This window comes from Nesoenas mayeri (assembly GCF_963082525.1).
Source record: "Nesoenas mayeri genome assembly, chromosome: 3".
Classification (NCBI taxonomy): Eukaryota; Metazoa; Chordata; class Aves; order Columbiformes; family Columbidae; genus Nesoenas; species Nesoenas mayeri.
Genome location: NC_137544.1, coordinates 70730856 through 70757415, shown reverse-complemented (window position 1 = coordinate 70757415; position 26560 = coordinate 70730856). Strand labels below are relative to the sequence as shown.

At 39.2% G+C, this 26560-nt stretch overlaps 1 protein-coding gene across 1 annotated transcript; it reads left to right on the top strand.

Moving 5' to 3' along the window:
- Positions 1 to 26439, top strand: LOC308038824 (plasminogen-like; the record flags this gene model as incomplete). The annotated part of the gene is made up of 19 exons (XM_080341696.1): positions 1 to 49; positions 2933 to 3068; positions 3708 to 3814; positions 8196 to 8310; positions 9338 to 9501; positions 10035 to 10164; positions 10288 to 10406; positions 11832 to 11994; positions 12899 to 13029; positions 13734 to 13893; positions 15360 to 15550; positions 16508 to 16656; positions 17380 to 17473; positions 19416 to 19533; positions 20586 to 20660; positions 21206 to 21346; positions 23244 to 23350; positions 25115 to 25260; positions 26281 to 26439. 19 exons carry the CDS (start codon positions 1 to 3, stop codon positions 26437 to 26439), a joined length of 2454 nt encoding a protein of 817 aa, XP_080197822.1.
- Positions 26440 to 26560: the final 121 nt, after the last annotated feature.

The following is a 26560-nucleotide window of genomic DNA, read 5'->3' as shown; positions in this document are numbered from 1 at the left end:
ATGGAGATTAGCAAAGCTGCCTTTCTCTTTCTTTTCTTGCTCAGCTCAGGTAAGAGTCCTTTGCCTTCTGCTTGCCTAGGTGAGATGGGGGCCAAACACTTGCAATTTCCATCTGGTGAAGGTAGGTTCCCAAATCCCTGTGTCACCACTTACCCAGAGCTGCTGTTGAACTAAGCAAGAGCTGTGGTTGCTCCAGTGTTGTGCTTGTTAGAGACATCAGAAGAGCAACAACAGTCTTGCTGTCTGTGTGGGAAACTAATGGCTCCTGGCAAACTTGCCCCATGGCCAGAAATGGGGGCACCCTTGGAAAGCAGCCCCAAAGCCTGCTACAAAACCCATAGCAGTCAGTGAGATGGCTCTCTTTGGTTTTAGCAGGTTTTGGATCAAATGCTAAAGCTGTTTTTACTGCTAGGCATCGCTAAGCACAGTGATCCTGATTGTTATCATTTATGACACAAGTTTTAAAGTTTTTAAATTAAATATTTAAAATGAAATTAATTTTTAAAAAAGCTCCATTCTATTCCAGCAATTTCACTTCTTCTGTTGTCAAATACATGTAAGAAAATGTTCTCCCTTGTTTTCCTGGGGGTAGTAGGTAGAAATTTAATCTTCAGTAACCTAGATCAGCTTTTCCAGGAATATGTCTAGATTACTTTTTACAAGTCCAAAAAAATATAGGTGTTCCACTAAAGGTAAGATATTATTTTCAAGCTCATCTACAAATTCTGTAAACAAATATTCCACAAGTAGTATTCATTTCAATCAGATTTCAGTCAGATACTCTAGTACTCTAGTACTTACACCATTTCTCTAGTACTTAATATTGCATATCATTGTATGGCCCTTAAGTGACTTTTAAAAAGTACTGTTAAAAATATATCAGTACATTTTTTATGATTTTCTAATACATCAGACATTTAATGACAGAATAACAGAGATATATCATTGTATGATTGTATTGAGTTACAAAAGACAGATGATAAAGTTATTTTTATTTGCTCACTGTTATCAGCTCTAACTTGCTACTAAGTGATAGTCCACAAAACTGCCTTAAAATTATTTATGTCTTCTGGATGAGTACTGGTCAAGTCTGGAAAGATACATATGTAAAAGAAGAAATTGGTTTCCTCATATATGTTTGACTATTCTGCTCAATTATCACGTGTCATGTTTGGCTTTATAAAGACTTGGACTTTAGCCAAAATAATACATTCCCTGCTGCATTTTAAAATTATATTTATATTATTTTTTAAGTTTACACTTTGCATTGCTATTTTTTTCAGACAACTAACATCACATTTTCTTTTCTGTTATCTAAGCTTATGCTAATCTGTGCTGTCTTTTATTTTACGCACGTCATCCAAAATCTCATGTGTTCATTCTTAAACCAACTGAAAGAAAACTTGTTTTATGGTCACTGAAAAGGAATGGTATGCAAAGTAGAGCTCTTTGGATAACCATTCAGTTTTAAGATGAGTCAATTAAGTTTGGAAAGTAATATTTTCCTGTTGTAGTCCCCCGCAATTCTGGAACAGCGGACTCAGTTTAGGAAAAAGATCAGGAGAGGAAACATTTGTTTGCTGAGTCCATCAGGAGAGCCTGTAATAATAGGATTAGATATGGGAGGTCCCACTGTCAAGGATTTCTTAAGACATGCGGATTTTGTAGCATTGAGCCAACTCTGCAAGCAGTCACAGCAAATTGTCCTCAGGCAATTAATCATCTTACTTTCATTAGGAGCCCAAACACCTTTTATTATATTTTATATGAATATGTGTTGTGTGGAGGTAGGTGATGGATGACCCATATGTCATGGGAGTTGATTACACTGGAGTGATGTTGCAGTGAATTGAGCCTAAAATGGGTATTTTTATAAAAGAAAGATTCACAACATGACCTGTGAGAATGCTGTGAAGATTATTAATTTACTGTGTCTGTCAATAATAATCTAGCTTGAAAAATGAAATAACTAGCCATATCACTTCTGTAACTTTGTAACCTGATGCTGGATATGGAAATAAACTTCTATAGAAATTAGGAACAGAAATACAGAATCTTTATAGACATAAAAGGAAAAAAATCGATTAGATGGCAAACTCCATTGTGAGCAAGACCACTTTGGAGCTAAGTGTTGAATGTATTAGCAGGTACATCATATAAATCTTATGCACATATAGCTTTCAGATATAATACTACTAATTTATTTGCTAATTTATAATCATGGATTAATTTGTGCATCAGAGATGCAGCCTGGCAGATTCATTAGTAAGTCTACTCAACCCATTACAACATAAATAATGGTGACCATTGTAAGAGATTATATAGTTATTTAATGATTGGAGTCTATTGGTCCAGGGCAAGACATCTTAAGTTGAACAACAGTTTAGTGACCAGTAAAACTGTAGAGATTGTACCATCCACATGGGAGGTCACAATCTCACATCTTTCCAATTGATGTTTTTCCAAAACTTAAGTATTTATATATATCACTTCCCTTCATCTTTCTCTGACTGGTGTTTGTTTGACACCATGTAGTCCCTCTCTTCTGTCTCTCACTCTTGTTTCACGTTCCTTGTTCTCAGCTTCAAACCCGTACATAACTCCATTCAGAGCTACTTCTCTACATTTCTCTTCTGCTGTTTTTTTTTGTGGGTTTTTTTGGTTGGTTTGTTGTTGTTGTTGTTTGGTTGGTTGGTTTGGTTTGGTTTGGTTTGGTTTGTTTGTTTTGTTTTGTTTTGTTTTTCTTTGGCATGTTCCAGTCATACAGCTGTGATTGTGTCAGGAGACAGACATTTCCTCAGAGTTTATCATGTTTTACCCAGAATGAATGGTGCTTTCATCTGTCAGCACTAAATGAAAAATGGCACTCAAAGTCACAGATCTTCCTAACTGCGGTGTTCTGATTTTTAATGTCTGATTCCTTCCCTTGTAGGGAAAGGAGATATACTGGATGACTATTTAAGAACAGATGGTGTTTGGATACTTACTAGAAATAAACAGTTTTACAAGACAAATAACGAAAAAGAATGTGCAGAGAAATGTGAAGCAGAAAGAAATTTTAATTGCAGGTAATTTCTGTTGAATTTTAAAACTATGTCATTGTGGGTGTCTGCATATCGATGATATTTTCCTACCATTGCTCAGAACCAACATCCTCATGCTGCTGCAGCTTTGTCCACAACAGTGTTGCTCATGCCTGTGCCTTTAGCTTGTAGCTTATCTCCATGGATAAATTACCACATGGTCAAGTAAAGGGTGGAATTGCTATGTATTACTTATTCTACAGCAAATGCTCAAATTCCTGCTCTTATCCAATGTTACATGGAGAGCTGCTTATGCCTCTTTAGCTGGATGCTGCCTTGTTTCACAAAAGAATGGTGAGATGTTTCTAATTCATTGTAGGGAAAAGCAGGAACCTGAGCAGCTAGAATGATGTTGATAACATTTTGCCAATTCATTAACTAGCTTCCCACATAGTAACTTAATCACATAGTCATACACCCTGGAAAAGTCAGCCACTTCAGGACAGTAGAAAACTTCAGTCTCTTACTCAAATATCGAGTGCAGAATTTGAAACATATAGATGCATACCAAACAGTGCTAGTAAATTAGTAATTTATAGAAAAATAATTATGAGTTGAATAATTCGAATGGAATTTAAAATATTGCTTCCTATGCTAATATTGCTTCCTTCTCAATTTCAACAGGGCCTTCCTATTCACCAGGAAAAAGCTACAGTGTTTAACACTGGCTGAAAATGCCAAAACATCAGTGATGTTCGACAGCACGGATGCAGTTCTTTATGAGAAGAAAAGTATGTATATAGCAAGGTAGTAGATATTTACACATTAAGCCTGTTTTAACTGCATCTTTGCAATGTCTGTTGCAGTGCTGGTGCAAATCATTGCAGGTGATGACAGTTGCAGTGAGGCTGGCCTGCACGAATTATGAACTGAACTGAAACTGCTAGAGAATTTCACATATAGCATTAAGGCTCCATGTATTTGAACTTCTATTTTGCCCATTTAGTCATACAGTATTGGGACAAGGCAGAATAAACGTACTCCAAAGCAAAAATTATGCATTTTTCTGCCCTTTCAGTATTTGCAGTCCTCTGCTTCATGGAGCTAGCGGAGTCCCTGGTCATGTAAATTTTCAGGACTACAGGATTATCTACTTCTATGTACCCACTTCTCTAATTTTTTGTGTAATAATTCAATCAAGAATTGTTTGACTCAACTATTATATTGGCTTTTATATATTTTAATCAAACCCAAAGTTCATGTTTAGTTAGCTCCTTTTTTATGCTTAATTAATCTTATATTCCAGGCTTAGATAAGTGGTTTGGTTTTAAGATTATTTTTGGCATTAATTAATTAATACTTTGCTAAGTTTTGAATAGATGCTATATAGCTGGAAAAAAATATATATTTTTTTAACTGGACTATCTTCATTAGTTTTATGGGAACACAGATAATGCAGTCACAAACACTAAATTCAATGTCTTCTGGGAAAAAGGAAGCTCCTATTACTAAATGGTATGTAAGATGAGTAGTGAACATTTCTTGTAAGAACATTTCAGTTTGTTTGAAAAGACAATTATTTTCAATGTCTTTACAATCCTGAAGCGTTTGAAAGATATACAGAAAACTGAAACCGCATGAATAATCATGGTGCAGGTTCCGTTTGCCTTATCAAAGTTTAAAAGAGAAAGTGGTTCATGTCCAAATTCTCAGCTACTATAAATTGATACAATTCTGATGGATTCATTAACTTCTGATGGAGATCTGGCCCAAACATAACAAAATGCTAGAATATTAACATTTAAACACCTATATCTGAATTCTTCTGTACTAGACCGGATAATGGATTGCCAGGTTCATGTTATCAGGTGCAACTTGGTTTGTAACAGCTATTTTCAGTAAGTACTAGTTTAACCTCTAGCTGATTATCAGCCAGTGACATTTTGTTCCTACAGTGCAATATGTGTTAAGAGCAGAGTATTGCATCTGGGTAGGAACAACCCCACGTTCCAGTACAAATTAAGGAATGACCTATTAAAGAGCAGTGTAGAGGAAAGGGACTTGGGGGTTCCTGGTGGACAGCAGGATGACCATGAGCCAACACTGTGCCCTTGGCATCCTGGGGTGTATTAGAATGGGGGTGGTTAGTAGGTCGAGAGAGGTTCTCCTTCCCCTCTACTCTGCCCTGGTGAGACCACATCTGGAATATTGTGTCCAGTTCCGGGCCCCTCAGTTCAAGAAGGACAGGGAACTGCTGGAGAGAGTCCAGTGCAGGGCAACAAAGATGATTAAGGGAGTCGATCATCTCCCTTATGAGGAAAGGCTGAGGGAGCTGGGGCTCTTTAGCTTGGAGAAGAGGAGACTGAGGGGTGACCTCATTAATGCTGACAGATATATAAAGGGTGAGTGTCACGAGGATGGAGCCAGGCTCTTCTCGGTGACAACCAACGGTAGGGCAAGGGGTAATGTTTTCAAACTGGAACACAGGAGGTTCCACTTAAATTTGAGAAGAAACTTCTTCTCAGTGAGGGTAACAGAACACTGGAACAGGCTGCCCAGGGAGCTCGTGGAGTCTCCTTCTCTGGAGACATTTAAAACTCGCCTGGACACATTCCTGTGTAACCTCATCTAGGTGTTCCTGCTCCAGCAGGGGGATTGGACTAGATGATCTTTTGAGGTCCCTTCCAATCCCTAACATTCTGTGATTCTGTGATTCTGTATGTTCCCTGGTGTATTCTTTCTGTGCTAATGACAAGCGGATTTTCCCAGCAGTTTTCCTGAACTTGCAGTTTATGTTTAGCTCAGCCTTAAAAGCTAGAAATTGAAGCATACTCCTTGATTCTTCAGTGTTATTATTATCAGATTCCTTCCTTTTTGAAGTCTCTGGATAATTCACATTGCAGCATTTGCTGTCTATAGTGGCCCCAATCCACCTCAAACCAGAGATATTTCTCATAAGGCTGCTAAGGTGTATTCTGAAAGTGAGACTCAGCTTCCTAGAAGCAATCTTGTTATCACAGCCAGCATCACCCAACCTGAACCTGCATATGCAAATAAAGACATTTAGTGTCCTTAAGCCTCGCCACCATGACTCCTCGGTACCAGAAAATAGCTGCTGTAAAACTCCCTTCTGCTGACATACTATAGAAACTGTTCTGCTTGGAGGAAGCAATCTCCAGAACATTTTACAACTGCCACTCCCTGAGGCTCATGATGACTGTAAAATCTCACCTGTGCCTGAGACCTTGGAGTTCATAACAGCTACTCTGGCACCAGTCTTTGCCAGAGCTTATTTTCCTTGGGATTGGATACAAAGATTTATACAGAACAGCTGCTTCAAAGACAAAAGGTTCACCCTTCTGTGAGTATAAGAGTTTGTCTGGCTGTGCTGGGCCACACAATGTTGTACACTAACATTTTACCCCATGATAGACAATTTGGGATCTATGTGCAGACCATACTTTGGATTGTCCATAGTTACAAAGGCTCCATGAACAGCTGGCAACTACAGTTTTCCTTTCTCTGTGTTAATGGCAAAATCCTGCATGAGGAATCCTCTTCTGATTACAACTTCCTTATTAATATAGGAGTAATCCACAAGGTTGCACAGCTTTTGTAGGCTACACTCACTACATTATGTTGAGTCAGATTTCTTCCCACCCACACCTCCAAAAGTGCTTTTTCTTGTGATAATAATTGGCCTCTCAGAGCTTAAGAACCACGGCCCTTTTTATTAGCTCAGTGGCCATCTGGGATGCTTACCTTCTTCTGTGGGCAATAATCAAAGATTTTGCACTTGGTCACTGGAAAAATCCTTAAGAAGTTGGTTAGAGACTTCTCCCTCTTTACAAAGCAGTTTCCTTAGGCAAACTTTAATTTTGTCTTTACATGTAGCTTGTCTCTTGATCCTATCACTCTTTTGAAGAACACTGACTTTCAGGGGTTATAGACCAGCACAGTAAAGTCATGTACAGGATGGAAAAGTAAGAGAGACTTTGGGTGTCAAGTGGAAAGGAGATGTGTTACTAAAATTTCTGTTTAAGAGGGATCAAATACAAAGTTCTAAATGCATGGTGGTCTCCATGTTCCATTTGAACAGGGAAGTTACTTGCTTGTCTTCATTCCTGACCCAGCTATACAGAGCCTCCACCCCCTCTCCCTAGGTGCCAGATGAGTCTGGCTAAGCATTTAGACATGCTAAACTCATTTAGGAGCTACCTGGCAACATCAGAAAGTCTATGGGCAAGGCTATTGGCCAGAGGTGGTCATGCTGGAACCTGCTACTGGGGTAGCAGTAGTTGAAACAGCAGTGACAAGACTTTTGAACACTCCAGGAGTACCCAGACAACCAGACAGCAGCTTCAAGAGCATGTGCTGGTAAGACGTGCATCATAGACATTTGTAGTCCCAGCCACACTGTCATGACAGTAACTATTGCAAGACACTCGAACAAGCCTCAGCTTTTCCTATGAGACTGGTTTCCTGTTCTGCTCTAGCATCTCCATTTTATATTTGAGGACTCAAAGGATTTATTCTTGTGCAAAGAAATTGCTGAAAGGAGAAATGAGGATCACTCACCCCAATAACTGGAGATTTTTCAGTGTCTGTTGCCAATAGAAGCATCATAAACATGCTTTCCTTCTCTCTGCCTTGGAATCCTGCTAGAAAGTACCTGGGAGTCTGAGGCTAAGAGGAATCAAAGATGTGGGGACCATTTATGTGACAAACATATTGTAATAACTAAGAGTTCTCTGGCTTGATGGGATAGTTTCGTGTTACTCATACTGCGAAAGTGCTTCTGAACAATAAATTTCAAAGAATCTTGAGTTGCTGGTGAAAGGCCTTCCTTCTTATCCCAGTAGTAGAGCATATAAACATACATTTTATGCATGTCAACAACAATTGTGACTTGTTCTGTTTTCTTATTTGATCAGCTTTATATAAATGCTTCAGGAATTTTCATCTGTAGTTACCTGCTAGTTGCTAACTAATTTGTTTTAAAATATCTTACAGAAATGCATCTCTCTCTTTGCATGCACAAGAGGTTCAAAATGTGGGTAAAGCATGGTTCATCATAAACTGATGAACTCCAGACTTACATCGGCAGATTCTCAGTTTCAAGAGGTGCAGTGTTGTAACACCATTGACTTAACAAACCCAATTCCATTTCAGTTTACCTTCTACAATGTAAAAAAGGGATTGGGAAGGACTACAGAGGAACAGAAGCCAAAACTTGGAGGGGTATTCCATGCCAGAAGTGGGCAGAAAAAACACCTCACAAACCAAAGTATGGCCTTATTTATATTTGTTTTCATGTGGTTCTGATTTTTTTCCAATCTTCCCCAACTTCATGTGTATAAACAACTTTATAGTGCATGTTGTCAAAGCCAGTTGTCAGATGACTTTTAAAGACAACTTTATCTTCCCCTGTCTTGTTACTTTTGACTCTACTGGAAGAGAACTGCAATGATCGGGGTAAGGAGAGGGTGCATTGTCAGCTAGAGAATTTGTGTTTAAATGCTGGTGAAGGTGAAATGCTCTATCAACCCATGATGAAAATTTTGGCATAATTTCTCTTCTGAATGAGGTGCGAAAAAAATAAGTGCTATCTGTCCAGCTTTATGACTTCTTGCCTGCTATCCAGAGGCAGTCAAGAATAAAACTCCAGCAAAACATCTAAGTGCCCAAGGGACCTGCCTGGGTGGATTTTTCTCTGGGCTGTCTGTCACTGGGCTCACTAGAGCACGTGTGGAAGCCGATAGCCTATTTTCTCTGATCCATGTTGGAGTTTTATCTGTTTAAAAACTTACTTTTGTTGTTATTCTAGTGAAACTTGGATATGCTTCTTTAGATTTTTGTTTAAAAGCCATTTAGTCTTCCCTGGGAGGTTTGCTTTAGGAAGAAGCCCAGGTTCATTTGCTTCAAAATCTCTGCAAATTAGGATCCAGTTGTGTTTGGTGAATAGTCTCTAGAGATTCTCCACTTTTAAAGTAGCTGCATTAACAAAAATACATGACAGGGCCACAGGCCACAGTGAGCTGACTAGATCAGCTAGATGCAAGTATTAAACACAATGATTGTCCTTTAAAACTGTCACAGTCCTTACAGGCTGTAAACTCACCCATCATTGGCAACTGGGATCTAGAGAGAAGCTATTAATAACTGTTGTTATAGAATATTTTTCAGATTTCATTTATGGGCTACAATGAGGAATCTGTCTCATTTTTACTGTGAATGGAGCCCATAGTTAACTTAGCAAGTCTTCTGCTTCACTAAATTAATGGAATTAAAATAGAGTTTTAATACTATTACAGTTATACACCTGAAAAACACCCCAATGCAGGGTTGGATGAAAACTACTGCAGAAATCCTGATGGAGATGAAAATGGACCCTGGTGTTACACAACAGATCCTGCTACCAGATTTGATTACTGTAATATCCCAGAGTGTGAGGGCCAAGTCACGCACACTGGAGAAGGTATATTTGTGTTTCAGAGAAGTCTGAGTGTTTCAGAGTGTTTGAGTAGCTAGTGTTATTCCTGCTATTTGTTCTTGCTTTTTTACTGCAGATTAGTTTCAAATGTAAATTTAGATCAAGCTGGAACTTAAGAAGTCCACAACACAAAGGTTGTTTTCCTAATTGGCCCCAATTATCAAAGTAATTTTGTAAATATGGAGGAACTGAATTTTTAAAAAATTTGCTAATAGCGTCCTGCTCTTACCCCTAGACATTGATTTAACAAGAATACAGACTGACCCAAGTCCTATGTTACTTACAGAACTCCCATTGGTATCAGTACATATAGATATATGACAAAGTCCTCCCTCTAAATGACATGTGTCCCTAAAGCTTTATTCATTTGGTCAGGCTGTAGTGCATGATCTTCTGGATTCCTTTCATCATTTGCTGGAGCAAACCCCTCTTTTCTTTTCAGCGTAGTCTTCCATTAATAGATCAGGATCAGAATTCACAGGCTGGTGTGAACCTTGCTTTGTTTTCATTATGCCTAGGCCCTACAATAGAGTGCATGCAGTGTAATGGTGAAGACTACCATGGAGAAGTTTCCAGAACAAAGTCTGGGCTTGAGTGTCAGCGCTGGGATGCCCAAGAACCTCATATGCATGGATTTACCCCAAAACAGTGAGTCATGCCTGGTGCTGAATTAATTCCCACAGTGCCTGGGAGACCCTGCCTGCAGACAGCCCAATTGCTGCAGCCAGCCATAGCTGACTCACAAGCTTCTCTTTCATTTTCAATGTACAGCTTTCCAGGGAAAGATCTGAAGATGAATTATTGCCGTAATCCTGATGGCGAACTTCGGCCCTGGTGTTTCACTACTAGCCCTACTAAACGCTGGGAATATTGCAGCATTCCTCATTGCAGTGAGTCTGATTTCCTGAGATCATCCCAGAGCGCTGCTCTTCTCATTAAAGTGATGGAGGAAGGGGAAAGACAAGAAATCACAGTTCTGAATAACCTGAGGAAATCCTTGTGAACCATGCAAAGTGCACATTGATAAGCAGAATCACTCACCAAATTTCTGTTACGTAAACTCATGTAAGGTCAGTGAGGATGCAAGTGTAACAAAGTGCAATAATAGCAGAGATGTAATGAAAACTGTAATTTGGCTTCAACCACCTTTTTAATTTACCTGAGAGGCAGGGCATTCAGGTTAAATCAGCTGACCTGATAACTCATGGAAAACACCTAAACCACCACGTGATACTTTACCTGTGTCTGGCCAGCATAGCCAGCACTGCAAGGGAAGAATCCTGAGAATAAAAGTTCATGCCTCATGAGAAAAACCTGTCTTATCAGTGAGCTAGCTTAAACCATTGAGCTGAGCACACTAAATCTGGACATTTCCAAACCACTGAATCATAAGATTAGCATTACCGTTTGTAGAACTGGACTGCACTTTGAGAAATATGTTTGCGGGCAGACACAGCTTGCTTTCTCGTGCATCTGCACTTGCCAGTGCTCTAAGTAGCAGCATGTGTTTGCTAGATGTAGTTCATATCAGCATGCTCAATTACAAGTGGAAGAATTATTATTAATAGGCTTCTGTATGCTAAAGTAAATTATGAAAGTTATCATAGCATCTCCATGTTGTGCTTAAAACATAAAGAAAGTTTAAGGAACAGATCAACCTTTTAGAGTCATACGTGTCTCCTCAGGAAATTCCAAAAAAGTACATATAATTATTTATAAGTATAAATAAGATGTATGCATTGTAGATTCAATTTCTCTCTGCCCTCTGCAGGTTCTGTGTCTCTGATCATCACTCTTACTAACTTTGCTGTTCCCCACATGCCAGACGAATTCACTTTTTTCCCTCCTTCTGCCTCACTTTCCCGATTCACTGGCTCCATAGGCTCAGCTCTGAAGGTTGTTTTGCTTTCTTTCACAATTTCTTCTTGGCCCTTATTGTCTCTGCCCTTCCACCCTACCTATGTATATTATATGAATGTGGTCCCTTCACCCCACTTGCTTTTGCAAGTACAGGACTACTTACTGACTTTCCAGCTCTGCTCCCAGGGGACCGCAAGCACAAAATCTGACTCAACCCAGCAAACTTATTTGCCGACTGCTGTAAGCCGGCAGACACAGGACATCTGTCTGGCAGCCAGACCGCTTGTGAAAATGTATACTTTGGTTTTGCCCTGGCTTTCAACCAATGTCACCTCTGCTGAAGGAAAAAAATGCATGTTCGACATTACAAAAAATAGAAGGTCTTTTAAAATATATTTGAAAGCACTGTCTAGTTGTGCTTTTTCTTTTATTTTCCTTTTAAAATCCTTTTACAGCTACACACCCACCAGTCTCTGGCCTGGGCTCCCAGTGTCTTTCAGGGAAAGGAGAAGACTATCGAGGCAGGATAGCCATCACTGAATCAGGAAATACTTGCCAACACTGGAACACACAATTTCCTCACAGACATGGCTGGATTCCTGACAGATATCCCTGCAAGTATGCTGAGCCTCATCGTTCTAACAAATATCAAAGAACATAGTTATTCCTTATAGATCCAGATGCAGGGGCAAGAGCAGCACAGGTTTTCTGCAGCTACCTTGATAAGTTGTTTTCTCGCCTTTTGTCAGCTCTCAGTACTTCCGCTCAGAACTTGCTCTTAATTTTTTTCAGCATTTCTTTTTATATCAGCCAGCTTAGCCTCAGGTACTTATCTCGTCTGTTTCCTGTGCATCCAACTGCAGAGTTATAAATATTTACTACTCTTACATTAAAAATACCCTGGCTGTGTTTTGGCATGCTTACAATACATTACTCTTCTGAAGACCAATGTCCCAAGGTCCAAGATGCTCCAATACATGCTCGTGCTCCAGGGTCAGAGGAGCTGCCTTTGCAGAGTATTATCAATGGGCAAGGGTAGCTGGGACTGACCAGGCTTTTAGCTCTGTATTTTGATCCTGTGGATTGTGAAATGAATCCTGCAAGTTTTCCAGGGCATGTGAAACCCTGTCCATTATCACAGGGCAGGGATCAGCATGCGCTGGTGCTCGTACACACACGCCTCCAGGATCAGGCTGAGACATCCAGTCTCACCTGGTTCTTACCGTAATGGTCAGGTACACCTATGGCTTGTGATTTGAAGTCAGCTTTTATGGCCGTATATTGGCCTCAAAAGCAAGAGCAGAAAGTGTAATAATTTGAAAAGTTCTTAATGTATTATCAGCATTTAGACTGTAAATTTGAAGGCTGTTGATTAGGTCCAAAATAGTGGTGCATGACATGATCTCTAAAAAGAATGCATGTAGCCACTGAGTTGAGTTCTGCATGCGGTAGTGTTTAGTAGTCTTGTATGCAACTCTTCTCAATTTCTATGAGTAGTTTAAAGCTGGTGTTTCTGTTTCAGGGGCTTAGAGGAAAACTATTGTAGAAACCCTGATGGAGAGAAGAGGCCTTGGTGCTACACCATCAACAGCAGTGTTCGGTTCGAGTATTGTGCCATTCCCCGCTGCGATGGGATAGGACAAGGAATTGCTGGTATGAGTAGTGCAGTGTACTTGAGAGAAGGACTTTAAAGCAGTGAGTGTCTTATTGTTTCTCATTGCAAATGCATCAAATATTTTTTTTTTCCAGTCACTTTGTCACTGTTTTAATACAGTTTTTCTGCTTGGCATGTTGCCAAATGTTGGACTTTCAATAGTTAAGGAAGGGCAGTGAAGGATGGAAATCATCAGCTGACCCAACAGAAGAATTGCAGATTTAATTTTTTTCCCAAATGTAAGGTATTTTTAGCAAATTAATTAAAAAATGAAGAATAAGCTTAAAGGGATAAAAAAAGCACTAAATAAAAGGAAGACCCATTTTTGTAAAGTGGCCATAATAGAGAGGATGGGATCTTCCAAAGTAATAAAAATCTCATCTGAAGCATCCATCCGTTTAAGCACAAAAATAACAAGATCTGATCTTTAATTCAAACATGTTCACATATATCAAAATGAAATGAAGGGGTGAATCTTACACTGAGCAACATCTGATGTATGAGTGTAACATGTGAAAGTTTTCTAAATATCTTTGGAAAGGTCTGTCTGCTTTTCATGCTGGCTGTGATGCTCTTGCTGGACACTGTCTGTATAAATAAGTCATTCATTTTTGTCATCTTAGGCATTCGATGCTTTCTTGCTCCTACTCGGTAAGAACACAAAATGGTGATGCAAAAGATGGGTTTCTGTTATTTGCTACAGATGTGCCTGTGCAGGTTCCCATGTCAGAGGAGTGCTACCGAGGCAAAGGCCAGAGTTATCGTGGCACAACTTCCATCACTGTATCGGGAAAGAAATGCCAAGCCTGGAGCTCCATGTTCCCACACAGGCATGAAAAAACCCCAGACAGATTCCCAAATGAGTATGTTTATCTCAACTTTTCTTGCTTTATCAGACAATGACTCTGATTGCTGATTCCATTCTTTTTGCACATCTATGCTTTAAAAGCCTGCCAGGGAATATACCTATAAGTGAGAAAATTTCAAGGATGTGGAAATATCTTCTGTTAGTCTGATTTTTAAAATGTGTGTTTTCTTGTTATTTAAATTCTGAGTGTAATACAGCTGTGTCCCTTTACTCTTAAATCTGAGCTTCTGTAACCATCACTGGGAGATTTGTATCCAGAGTCTGAGCATCTGCTGAAATATGCATTTTGTTTATGAGTTTGAGACATTTGTGGTGGCCTTTCTACTTATTTCATCTGGAGATAACACAGAATTTATGCTGCAAAACATAAAGGCAGATATATTATGATTAGAACTACCATTTAAATGTTATTTTTGTTGGAATTGGGCACTCAGAATTGCACATGCTGAATTTTCTCCCTTGATTTTTCTTCTGAAGACTTCAAAACTAGAGCAGTTATGACTTAAAGAGCTAACCGTAATTACTAATGTGCCAGTCATTAACAAGGGTAGAAAAGCAACAAGGCGACAATTGCTAGGAAATCCATCATTGCTGATACTTTTCTATTTTTTTGGCTTTTTTTATGTTGTCACCCTAAAGATATTTTTTTTTAAAAAATTTAGTAATATTTTGACATAAAAAGTATTGAAACTGGAACATCCTCAGAGGGGATTCTCATTTTCACAAACATTTAAAAAATAGAAATCAAACTGTGAAAATGTAGGATTAATGTGTTGCAGCATATTCAGAAAAATAAAAAAGCATTTCAGTTTTATAATGCTGTGACTGAGATGTGATATAGAATGGGGAAATACTGCAACTCTTCAAATTATTGAAGAGAGCTACTTCCCCCTCCCTCAGCAAGCACAGTCATGGGAGTGCTCCCACTGAATTCAGTAGAAGAGGGGATTTTTTTGGATAAGGAGAATCATTTGCATAAGTATTTATTTGCTGTTGTTCTGAATATGAGAAAGTATCCTCTGACATTTAAAAATAAAAGTTTTGGAAGAACATAGCTACCTAGCAATAGTATAGATCTTCCTGCATATTTATTACTAATTCACACATTCACACAATTGTTTATGCTTATATATATGTACTTAGAAATTAAATTATTGGCATATCAGGCATTTATTTAGCTAGTCATTACATCGACATATTACAGCCAGAATTTAAGCCAGAGGTTGAATTATGTTTCCTCATGCATAAATATATTCCTGACACTGATGTACATGTGAACTGTAATTCTCCACTCTAATCACAAACATAAATGTGTTTGCTGGTAATAGGATATCTGGCAACAAGTAAAAAATCAATGAATGTATTTGCTTCTACATATTACAGATCCACATCTTTTTGGGAAGATATTCCTATGATTACTTTCAGCCTTATGCAGCATGACTATCGCAGCTATTTTTGCAGGGATTTGAGGGACAACTATTGTAGAAACCCAGATGGTGATAGGAGTCCATGGTGTTTCACCACTGACCCCAGCATGAGATGGGACTACTGCAATCTCAAGAGGTGTGATGACTATACACAAGAGCCTGCACCAAATGACCCACCTGCAACAACGGCACAAAATGTTGGCCTGACTATACCCACCACATCTGGTAACAGCTGGCTATAAGTGTCACCTCCTGTAGAATCTGTGTGTAAAGGAAATCATAATCTATCAAAATTGTTCTTGAGTAAGGTTGCAATATGAGTCATCTCTCCTCCAGCTTTCAGACCTGTACTGTTGAATTTTGCATCAAGTACTCTTTAGTCAGTTCATATCCTGTAACCTATACCATTTTACAGTGCATTCTTTAGGATATCTTTTTAATTTCAGGGAATAAGAGGAAAACAGACAAAATTGCAGGGGTTTCTGTAGCTGTGTGCTATTGAAATACGATCACAGTGAATTTTGTTGTTATACGCATTTTGCTTGTGCTGTACTTTATGTTTTCAGAAGGTTGACCTTAACTTGTTGTGTTGTTCATTTTGTTCATGTTTTACAAAATGTATGCATCAAGAGATACAAGGTTTTGCTTTATCCTGCTTTGTTTCTTTCTTAATTAATAGTCCATGTTGATCAAAGTGGTGTGACTTTTCTGCATGTGTAGTAGAGGTCTCCACAGATTATTTACTTTGCAAAAGAAGGTGACAGGTTTGAATAAAAGATATGTTCCTAAATGGACCTGTGTACTCTTACTCAGGTTCAGCAGAAGAAAGTACCTAAAGCAATGTCCTAGGAAGAAAAAGTTGTTATTTCATTCTAATGGGTTGCTAGTTCTGAAATATTCTTCTCTTGTGGAAGATGCTTCCTGATACAATTTAGCAAGAATCTTGGAGTCTTTTCAGATACTTGTAATATGTTATAGAAAACATTACCCTGAAGTTTCTTGAAATTTCTTCCAAGTCAGTTACCCTGTACATCCAGGAAGACATCCATCTTGACAAACACAGCAGTAGGCACTAGAGAGTATGCAAGTCCTAAAGGTACTTAATCTGGCTTCTTTCTGCTTACCACCACCACATACAGATTCAGCAGCTAACAATAATTCCCTTTTCCTCTTTTTTCACAGACTGCATTAACGGTAATGGTAAAGACTATCGTGGCACAGTAGCAAAAACTGGAACGGGCAGGACTTGTCAAGAGTGGAATTCTCAGAAACCTCATAGCCACAAATATTTCACTCCTGTGACCCATCCAAGATCAGGCTTGGATAAAAATGTAAACAGCGGTTAATGCCATTGGTGTAACTGAACATTATCTCTGTTCTCCATGACCCCTCAGTAAACACTTCATATTCAGTCTTAATAGACCAGGATAAGCATACCTGGAAATCATCATGTTGATAGCTCAGACCTATAATAGCATTGAAGAAAGAAGGATGCATTTTACATAACCTTGGGTATTGGTACTTCAGGCCTAGAAGTATGCCATGGGGTTGATGCTGACAGCAAGCAGCACAAAATAAATCATATAGGGCTTCCCTGATTTCTGCAAACCCCAAAGCGATGCCTTTTGCTGTTTGTCACAAGCTAAGTAGGCTTCTGGGAAATTCTTGGAGCTGACCTAACTTGCTCTCATTGACTTTAGGGGAAGAAGGACTAAATCAAAAATAAATGTTTCAGTGCAAAGCATTTAGTCATCCTGTGTCAAACTTTACTTCTCATGAGGCCTTAAAAAGCATTAGAGAAAGGATGGCTCTTGGTGGATGAAGAAAATTATAGCAATTTTAACATATTTTCTTAAATTTCACCTAATGGTTTTAAGATACAGGAAAGAAATTATTTTGTGATCAGAGTAAATAGAAAGCATTTAACATGCAGTGGAAAAGTAGTTGAGGAAATGATTCAAAGTTTTAGTTTAACACTTTTTAAAAAACACACATTTCTTCATTCTGTGGCTAACATTTGGAGTCTTCTTTCTCTGTTTTTGTAATTATTACAGTATTGCAGGAATCCCGATGGAGATGTAAATGGTGTTTGGTGCTTCACAACAGACCCAGAAAAAAAATGGGAGTACTGTGAAATCCCGCACTGCTGTAATTATCCTTAAAGACTTTTCTGTCCTCCCTTTCTACAACTTGTTATGATAGTTAGAAAATGTTTTCAAGCCAACCATACAAAAAAATGCAGTAGGCAGTATCTTTACATTTGAACTTAGGTCTGCATGGAATTTTAACACAATCAGGCACCTGTAACAGCTGAAGTTTAGATAAGCTGGTGCTACGAATCATTAGTAACATTTCATAGACAACAGTCTCTATCTCCTTTGTGGTCAGTAAAGCTAAGCACTCAGAGCTGCTAGCTGAATTTGAAATATCCAGTGAAGCTGTGAAGAGAGGTATCCCTTCCCCAGACTCCTCAAATGCAGGAGAGGATTTCCTTGATATTCATGCTAGTCTTTGTATGCACTTTGTGGCAGGACTAATGCCTCAAGATCCCACTCTTACACTTTTGCTATTAGTTAGGAGAACCAGAGATGACATCCTTCGAAACCCTTTTCATCCTCTACTGACTCATTTTTCATTCTGATCTGGATGTTAAAACAATCTGTCCCTAGATATTTTGCCTTTGTTTTGGGGTAGGGAGTGAATTTGGTCCTGGATATTTTACACAGATTTTCCTTAGGTGTGCTGGTTGCTGAAAAATTCAGCAGGGAAAGAGATTTTACTTTTTGTGGTTCCCTGGAAATGAGCATCAATAACAGCTGTAACATAGTGGTAGAGCTGCTTGGCACACCTGGCAGTCATCTCATTTGCTTTGCTTTCCCCTTCACTCCCTTGCCTGCACCTTGATAGATTATTTATTTATTTATTTATTTATTTATTAATATATCTGTTAGGAATATGAAAAGTCTATTCCTTCTTAATCTCATGCATCATTTTTACTATAGTAACATCTAGAGGTCAGGTCCCTGCTCGGTTGGGCAATGTAGCAATACAAAATAGTGAAGAGTGGTCACTCCCTCAGGAGTATGTGATATTCTTCACGCTGGACATTGTGTTCCTCTAAGCACCAATGCATTACGATTGTACACGTTAATTCTGTCAACCAGACCTAAGAGCTGAATGGGTAAAAAGAGGGAAAGGTATACAAACAACACGTACCACAGCTGTAAAACCCTGCTCCCTGGAACTGCTGTGCTGCAGCTTCACTTTGAGATCTGATCTCTTTTCAAAACAGCCTTTGCATACCAGCTTAAAGGTGTAGGGGAACCTTACAGTCTCTTGCCTTTGATTACTTCATTAATTGTCTCATACTGGAACTAACAAATTTAACATCTGTAGTACCATAGGCAGCTCTGGAAAGTGTTACTTGGGTTCTTACTGAGCACCCAAGCTCAATCCATTTTAAAAAGTTCAGAGAGGTTTGGATTAACAAGAAAGTAGTAGAGTGAGCAGTGTGAGGATAAAATTGGAATATCTTGTGACAGAGGGACAGTGACTCAATTTTACTTACAATTTAGGGATTATTTGAACTCAACCAAGGTGTAGACTGTAATGTTTAAAATAATTTAGAAATTGTTGTAATTGTCTGGGCAATAAATTCTTCTAGTTTCTTCAGCTCTCTTTTCCCTTCACCTTCTTCCGCTTTCTTTAGCTCTCTTTTCCATTCAGATTGCCTACAGATTTTCTTGTGGGGGTGAGGCTCATTGCAATTTTACTTATGTTATTTGACTACATCCAAATGCTTGACATAACTAACAATTTTTTCCAGATAAATTAATATTTTGTCTTGTCAAATGTGGTACATTAGCTGCAGGTTTAAATGCTCATGGTAATTATAATATAATGGAATATAAAGGTTCTAGTTGTTTTTTTTACCCTTAGTTTCTATTAATCAATATAAAGAGTGAAAACCTAAGGAAGACTGAAAAAAAAAAAAAAAGGCTTATGCCTTTCTCTTTTCATCTGATTGCACTGTGGATGGCATTAAAGTACTGCTTTAAAAATCTCCATTGTAGCTTTTTTTATTCTGTAGCTTCTTCCAAGAATGACTGTGGAAAAGTCCCCACGGAGACTGAGCGAGCCTGTGAGCAATATATCATGTGTGATGCATCTCCAGGATCTTGGCCTTGGCATGTCAGTCTCAGGACGAGGTACTGGTATTATAGTTACTGCATCACCATCTGTGAGAACCAGGGTATCACTGGGAACAGGTGTTAGAAAGACACTGACAGGAAACAATGTGTATGCTTCTGGAGACTGGACTTGGTTTCTATATAAAATGCCTTAGCATGTAAAATGATTTTTTAAAAAAATCATAATGTTGACAGATAGGTACTTATTGGGCCATTAATCCCAAGCTCTCTGCTTTCTCCTGAATCTCTAGAGGGCAAACATGAAATGCAGACATTAAGTACACCTTTATTTACTGAAATGGGGAAGGAATAATTTCCACTGAGGATAACGATAACTAATTGCATTCCACAGTGAGAGATTTAAGCTGAGGAATAGAGCCACCAACCTGCAATGTGTATGACTGGATTTTGATTATCCCTTTTCACCTAGAACCCAGTCTGGTTCAAATGTAAATTGATGCTGTGACCACCCGAGTTGTGTTCAAAGCCATAGAAAGACCACCATCTCTCAGTATAAAAAAATGATTATGCATAGTATTTATGTAGTCACAATGAGAGTGGCTGAACAGCAGATTAAGTGCTTACAGAAAGGCTATTGAAAATTTCTGGAGTTGTTGACAGTCACCATGATAAATATTATCCCAAGAAAAGTTAAAAGTCCACAGTAATGTTTATCTAAAGAACTAGTCTAAAGCAACACCACAAATCAGAAGGATGTGTCCTTTTATTAATTGCTCATCAGGACAATCTCACTACATCATAAGTGAAATCGTTAAGAGATCTATTTATTTTTATTAAATTCCTGAAAGCAAGAGTGCCCTGTTGCAAAAATTGCATCTGGGTGTTAAATTTCTTTTCGTGTCTCTTGTGTTCTGGAGCAAATAAAGCTTGTCCTTTGAAAATCTGCATTTGGTTTCTCTTGCCATTGGCAAAAGGCAGACTGCGACTGGTAAAAGTTGTGAATAAGGGACATATTGCAAGTTTGCTAATATTTCCCATTGTGCACAGCATAGATGGTAGAGAATTGACTATGCAGTTTTAAATGAATGTGATTGCCTTCTCTGTTTTAGTACTGACGTGCACCATTGTGCTGGCACTCTGATACATCCACAGTGGATCCTTACTGCAGCTCAGTGCTTGCAAGAGTGAGTATCCAGTAAAATGAGTGACAGGCATTTCCTAAATCTGCACAAGAAAATCAATGAAAGAGCAAGATGTACCCAAAAAGGCATTTTCTGTACTCCTTATTTCCTGTCTTTCTTGTCAGCAAGCTGTTTTTTATCTTCTGCTCCTGTCTCCTTCAAACAGCAGCAGAGCACAACAGAGCTAGCTTCTGTCTCTGCCCTCTCCCCTACTTCAAAGTATGCCAAAGAAGGTGCTAATGATGTGCTGGTGCTTGGAAAAACTGTGGCCAGCAGCTGGCCCTTAGGGCTTTAGAAGTTGTGAACACTGCAAGAAGGTGCTGTATTATTTACAGCCCATAAGATTTTTCACAGTCATAAAAAATCAAACTGTTAAAAAAGTCACATTTTCCCTCTCCCCAAGAATAAATGTGGGCATCTGTGGTCAGAAACAGAAGCCTGACCGTCTTGTTAATTGCAGTTCTCCAGAGAAATCACTGAATTGTTTAAGAGTGACATTCCTGATTACAGGTATGGATGTTTAACCTTGCCACTGTCATTTCTTCCAGGTCAGCACAGCCTTCTTCCTACAGGGTGTTTCTTGGGATACAGAATCTCAATGCAGCAGAGCCATCCCTACAAATCCAAAGTGTTCAGAAAGTATTAAAAGAACCAAGTGGAGCAGACATTGCTTTGTTGAAGTTGAACAGGTATGATTTCAGTCAGAGTTTTCCACCCCTAACACCTTTATTCTGAAGTCACAAATTGGCTTAGCTTGGAGTTAGTTCTCAGGTGTGATGGAGGGTGGTATAAGAGTGTGAGTCCCTCCGAGCATTAGCATAGGTGTCTGTTCAAAGGTGCCTTTTGAACATTTCTCCTACTGAATGACCCCATTGGCAGAACGTGTGCGAGCTACTTACACAGTTTAGGAAAGACAAGGACCAGTTAGGATGGAAGGGATCACTATGGAGAATTCCTGCTTGCCACCTGCTAGGAGCAGCTCCACTGAAGCAGGGAAGGTGGAGGCAAACTAAAGAGGAGTCATGTCTGGAGAATCTTCTGCTTGTAGGATGTTCCTGCTGTGAGCCCCAACTGAAGTTTTGGCCAGGAGGCATCACAGCTTCTGCATGGAATGAGTTGAAGGGTTCAGTTTCCCTGGCAGTGCTCCAGGTCAGGCCACAGGCAAGTTTCAGGAGCTGCAGACCTGGCCAACAGCTCAGTAAAACGAGATCCTTCTTGTGATATAGTGAAAAATCTAGTGCATAACTGTAATTACCTGAAGCTCTCTTTTGTGCCTTGCTTAGATGTGTGAGCAGTCTGCACTGAAATGTGTGGAGTTATTACAATGTTATTTTTTCCCTTTTGGAATGTTCCTGAAACTTTTGTGCTTACTCATTGTTTTTCCTCTTGTTATTACACTCACCACACATGGATTAAAGATCATGAAAAGCACATGTTTCACCTAAGAAGACATTTCTTTTTCAAAATTCACCATACAGCTTTAATGAACTTAGGACAACATAACTTAAATTTCGACTCAGGTTCTCTGCTGTTGATTCGTCAAAATCCCATTGACTTGAGGCAAGTAGAGGAACTCATGCTCCACCAGTTTTATTCTTGCTAGGGCTTGTAACTGTGTCTTTCAATTCCTCTTTCACTGGGTGCTCTATACACATTTGCACTGTAAATGCTTGCTATAGCACTGCAGTCAGTTTTGCATCAGCAGCACTCACCATCTGAACACATTCTGCATGTGAGATACCATAAATAGCAGATATGGACATTATAGCCTTCAGTTTCTAGCTTAGATCAACTTTGCTTGTTTTCAACTTCATTAAATTCCTTCTTCACATTTGTCTTCATCTTTCTTTGTGGACCTTATTATTTCCAAATCTTCCCTGTCTGTTCATAAAACAGATGATCCAAGAAAATACAATGTGAGAAGACTGGTTGCTACTCCTATACCTACATTTTATGGAAACAGACAAGACTTGTCAGAGACCAGATGCAGCTCTGTGAAGATCTAGACAAAAATCACATTAGTGTGGTATTTACTTTACTGAGGTTCTAGATGTACTAATGTGAGAAATACTGCATGATATCACCCACAGTTATATCACCCATAATCAGGGGAGAAAGGACTTTTCCACAGCTTCAGCTGTGTTTGCTCATTACTTATTTTTCCATCCTTCACTTCACCTGTGAGTCCTTGAAAATGTCCATGACCTCTGAGGCAGGGGGGATCTGAGATAAGTCAGGATCACACCACCTGTAAGGGTTTCTATGGCTGGGCTTGGGCTTGTGCATGTGCCCATACACAGTTCAGGGGTAACCGGAGATCAGCGCTCTAGCACTGTGCTCCAAACACAGTCACACTGTGGCTCTGCCCACAAACACGTCCCAAAGACTTTCAGTTGCTGTAAGCAACATCTTCTTCACTAAGCGACCAGGCACCATCTTGCAACAGTCTATACGGTTTCAAGGCACCATCACGTTCTCCATCCTTCTGCACACCATTTCCATGCAGAGCCTCCTGACTATGAAGACTGAACAAGCTGATGATAATCTAACGAAGGATCTTCTAATTATTCTTTTTTTGTTTTCCAGTCCTGTAACAATTACTGACCATGTAAAACCAGTTTGTTTGCCTGAGACCAGTCTGATGGTAGGAAGAAATGCAATATGTTTTCTAACTGCCTGGGGAAAAACAAGAGGTAAAGAACATTCAGTGTGATTGAAAACTTAGGAAGGTTTTCAAATACTATCCCAAAATGTGTGCTGTCATGGAACCTGAAAAAGACATTTTACTAAAGATTTACCTAAATCAGAGGTCACTAGGCAACATTATTATTTTTATTTCCTTCTCTCAGATCTCGATTTTCCCCTTCATTGCTCACATAAATTGAATTCATTAAACAAGAGAAAAGGGAGAGGAAAAGTAGACTTAAGACTTTGCTACCTTTTATCTCTGTCTACTTTGTCTTTCTTCAGCTAGGCTATACACTGTATTACAGGAAATAAGGACAATATTCAAATAATATCCTTTCCTGTAATTTTGACCTTCAGATATACATTTTTTAACATCCAAATGAAGCATTTGCCTTCCTGTAGTGACATTACTGCCTGTGTTGACTTCTGCAGGGACCTACATTCACTCCAGACAGAAAGGATACATAGGCAAGCACTAGCCTTAACACCTTATATCTGAGATAAAATGACAGCCTGGAAACCGTGGTGCCTTTGAGTCAGAGCTTGCTCAAATCCAGCCACCTTTGGGTCACAAGCAAAACGAATTCAGGATGAAGGTTTTTAATGTCAGTAAACCCCAAATGTCAAAAACCTCCACCTGTGCTGAGGGTCAAGAATACCCAGCCCTCTTTGATCTGCTTTTGCTGCAATAGGAGACAATTCCTCATACCTGTGGCTTCCAGCGGTGATGCTGGCATCTGCCCTCAGTCAGTCCCAGCTCCCACATACACATTTGGCCTTGCTGAACTACATGCAAGGGATGCCCTTCCCACCTCCTTTGCCAGGCAACACCTTATTAATACTCCACCTGTGAAATTAAGCCAATGATTCCTCTTCATGTGTGGATCCACAGAGTTAAAAAAAAATAATGAGCAGAATGTGTCCCTGTCTCTGAGTTTTACCGTAAAAACCTTTCACATAGGTCGCAGTATCTTTTTCTCCCTCTTGTGTCATTTAGCTACAAAATTGATGCTATGAAAATAATGCTTAAGAATAATCACTTTACTATTAGTGTAGCTCATCAGTATTACCAAGAAACACTTTTCTCCAGCATAGACAGTATTTACTGGCTTTCCTCTCACTTATTTCTTACCCTGCATTGTTTTTTCTTCTGTTCAGCTTGCCACATGGTGGCAGCTGCCTCCTATGTTCTGGTAATCACAGCCACAAAAAAAATGGTACAGGCAAGATCATTAAGATGGAAAAATCAACAAACCCTTGTGGCATTTAGGCAGTGGGAAAGAGGGATGTGACATGTCATGCAACTAGTTCATGAAATTGGCAGGGGAAGGGGAGCAGAGCCAGAGCCCCGCATCTAAATAAACTGTGGTTGGGGAAAATTCTGCCTTGGCTTCAGGATAATCCTGCTTGTCTGAAAAATGCTATCTTCAGGCTTGAAGTGGTTTGAATTAATGTAAAGTGAATCCAGGTTAACATTTCCCCCTGAAACAAGCCATTGCTACTGCACCATAATGAAAGCCTGTAAAACAACACAATGGCTCAGAATCTATTTGTTTTTCAACACTTTGCAAAGAAGAATAACCTCTGCTTGTTGAGTGTTGGTGTGATCCAAGTACAAAGTTGGAAGATTTAATAAGGTACTTCAAGGAGCTCAGAGACTACAGAAGACCTGGGGATGGATCCCAATGCTTTCATTACTGACGCTTCACTGGAGCACAATGACCTGGCTACCATTCATAACCGTTTTATTTTCTTGGTTGTTCATAAAGGTACTGATACAGACAACAGATTAAAAGACGTTGAACTCCCCATACTTGAAAATAGAATATGTAATCGCCCTGAATTTATGAATGGAAGTGTCAAAAATCGTGAATTTTGTGGTGGATTTACTTTTGGAAGCATAGGTAACTGCGAGGTAAGAATAATGTAGCTTTGAGCATGAGCAAGTTGAAAGACAATTTATACTTTCAAGGCTTTAAAATAATTTCAGCAGTTCAAGGCTTCTACGTGAAGTGTAAGGACTGAGGTATGCATAGCACTTATTTCTTCACTCACACAGTCAATGAGAATAGCAGGGAAACTGTGTATGGGATTTTTGCCTTCCTTTCAGAACTACATGCTGATATATCCTATTTATAGTAGCCTGGTGTTGAGAATACCCCATCCCACCTAAAATTAAGCCTGTGACATGCTACCTTGCCTTCCTTTTGTTCCTAGAGACAGAGGGGAATCTAGTGACTGTTTCAGGGGCAGCCTGGAGATGTACCACATCTTTATTAAATGAAATGAAATTAAAGTAAATTAACCTTGAAGTGCTTCCAGTTTTCTAATTTTCACAAGCATGTGTTTTTCTTCATGGAAGGTATTGTGTTGGAAGCTTTTCAATAAAAAGCTGGTAGGTATTTAGTGACAGAGTCAGAAAGCAAATGCTGATCTCTCTGAGCAGGCATTCAAGACTGCTGGTGCAAATAAGGCCTTTGAGAGTGTGGACAGTGCATTCATTGATAGGCATGCAAATCACTGGACATATGTATTCATCTCCTGCCATGCCTCGATTTTAATAAACAGCATTATAACAATTATATTCATTTTGTCCAGGATCAAGCAGGTCAGAGGATGTGGAAAATTGAGAAACTTCCTTTTGGGGGTAATTGGCTTCAGAGTGATCTGGGGGTGTTCCCATATCCGTGGCTGATGGTTGGGTCTCTCTTCCTCAGACCAGGGGAATGGCCCGAATGCTTGGAAACAACATTTTCCCCCCTTTTTTTTTACTCCAGCAGGTCTAACAAAACACTCTCCCTCTCTCTACAGCCCTTGCTTTAGTCCTATTTTGAGTCCTTCAGAGTTACCTTAATATTATTCCTACTGGTATCCTGCTGTTTGCATGTCTAGTGTCTCCTTCACTAGTGACTTTATTCTCCGTTCTCTTCCCTAGGCTGAAGTTGGAGGACCTCTGGTCTGCCAAGATAACGACAGGTTTGTCCAATACGGAGTCACCTCCTGGGGACTGGACTGTACCCAGCCATCAAAACCTGTTTTTGTCCGAATTCCTAGTTTTGTTTCTTGGATCAAGAATGCAATGGTTGCCCATTGAATCTGGATGCAGGCTAGCTTTTCTTGGAAAAGAAACAAGTGTCAGAAACAACTTTCAAAATATGTTTTAAAAATTGTAATAATTCATAAGAATCTTAAATAAATATCATTACCACCAGAGC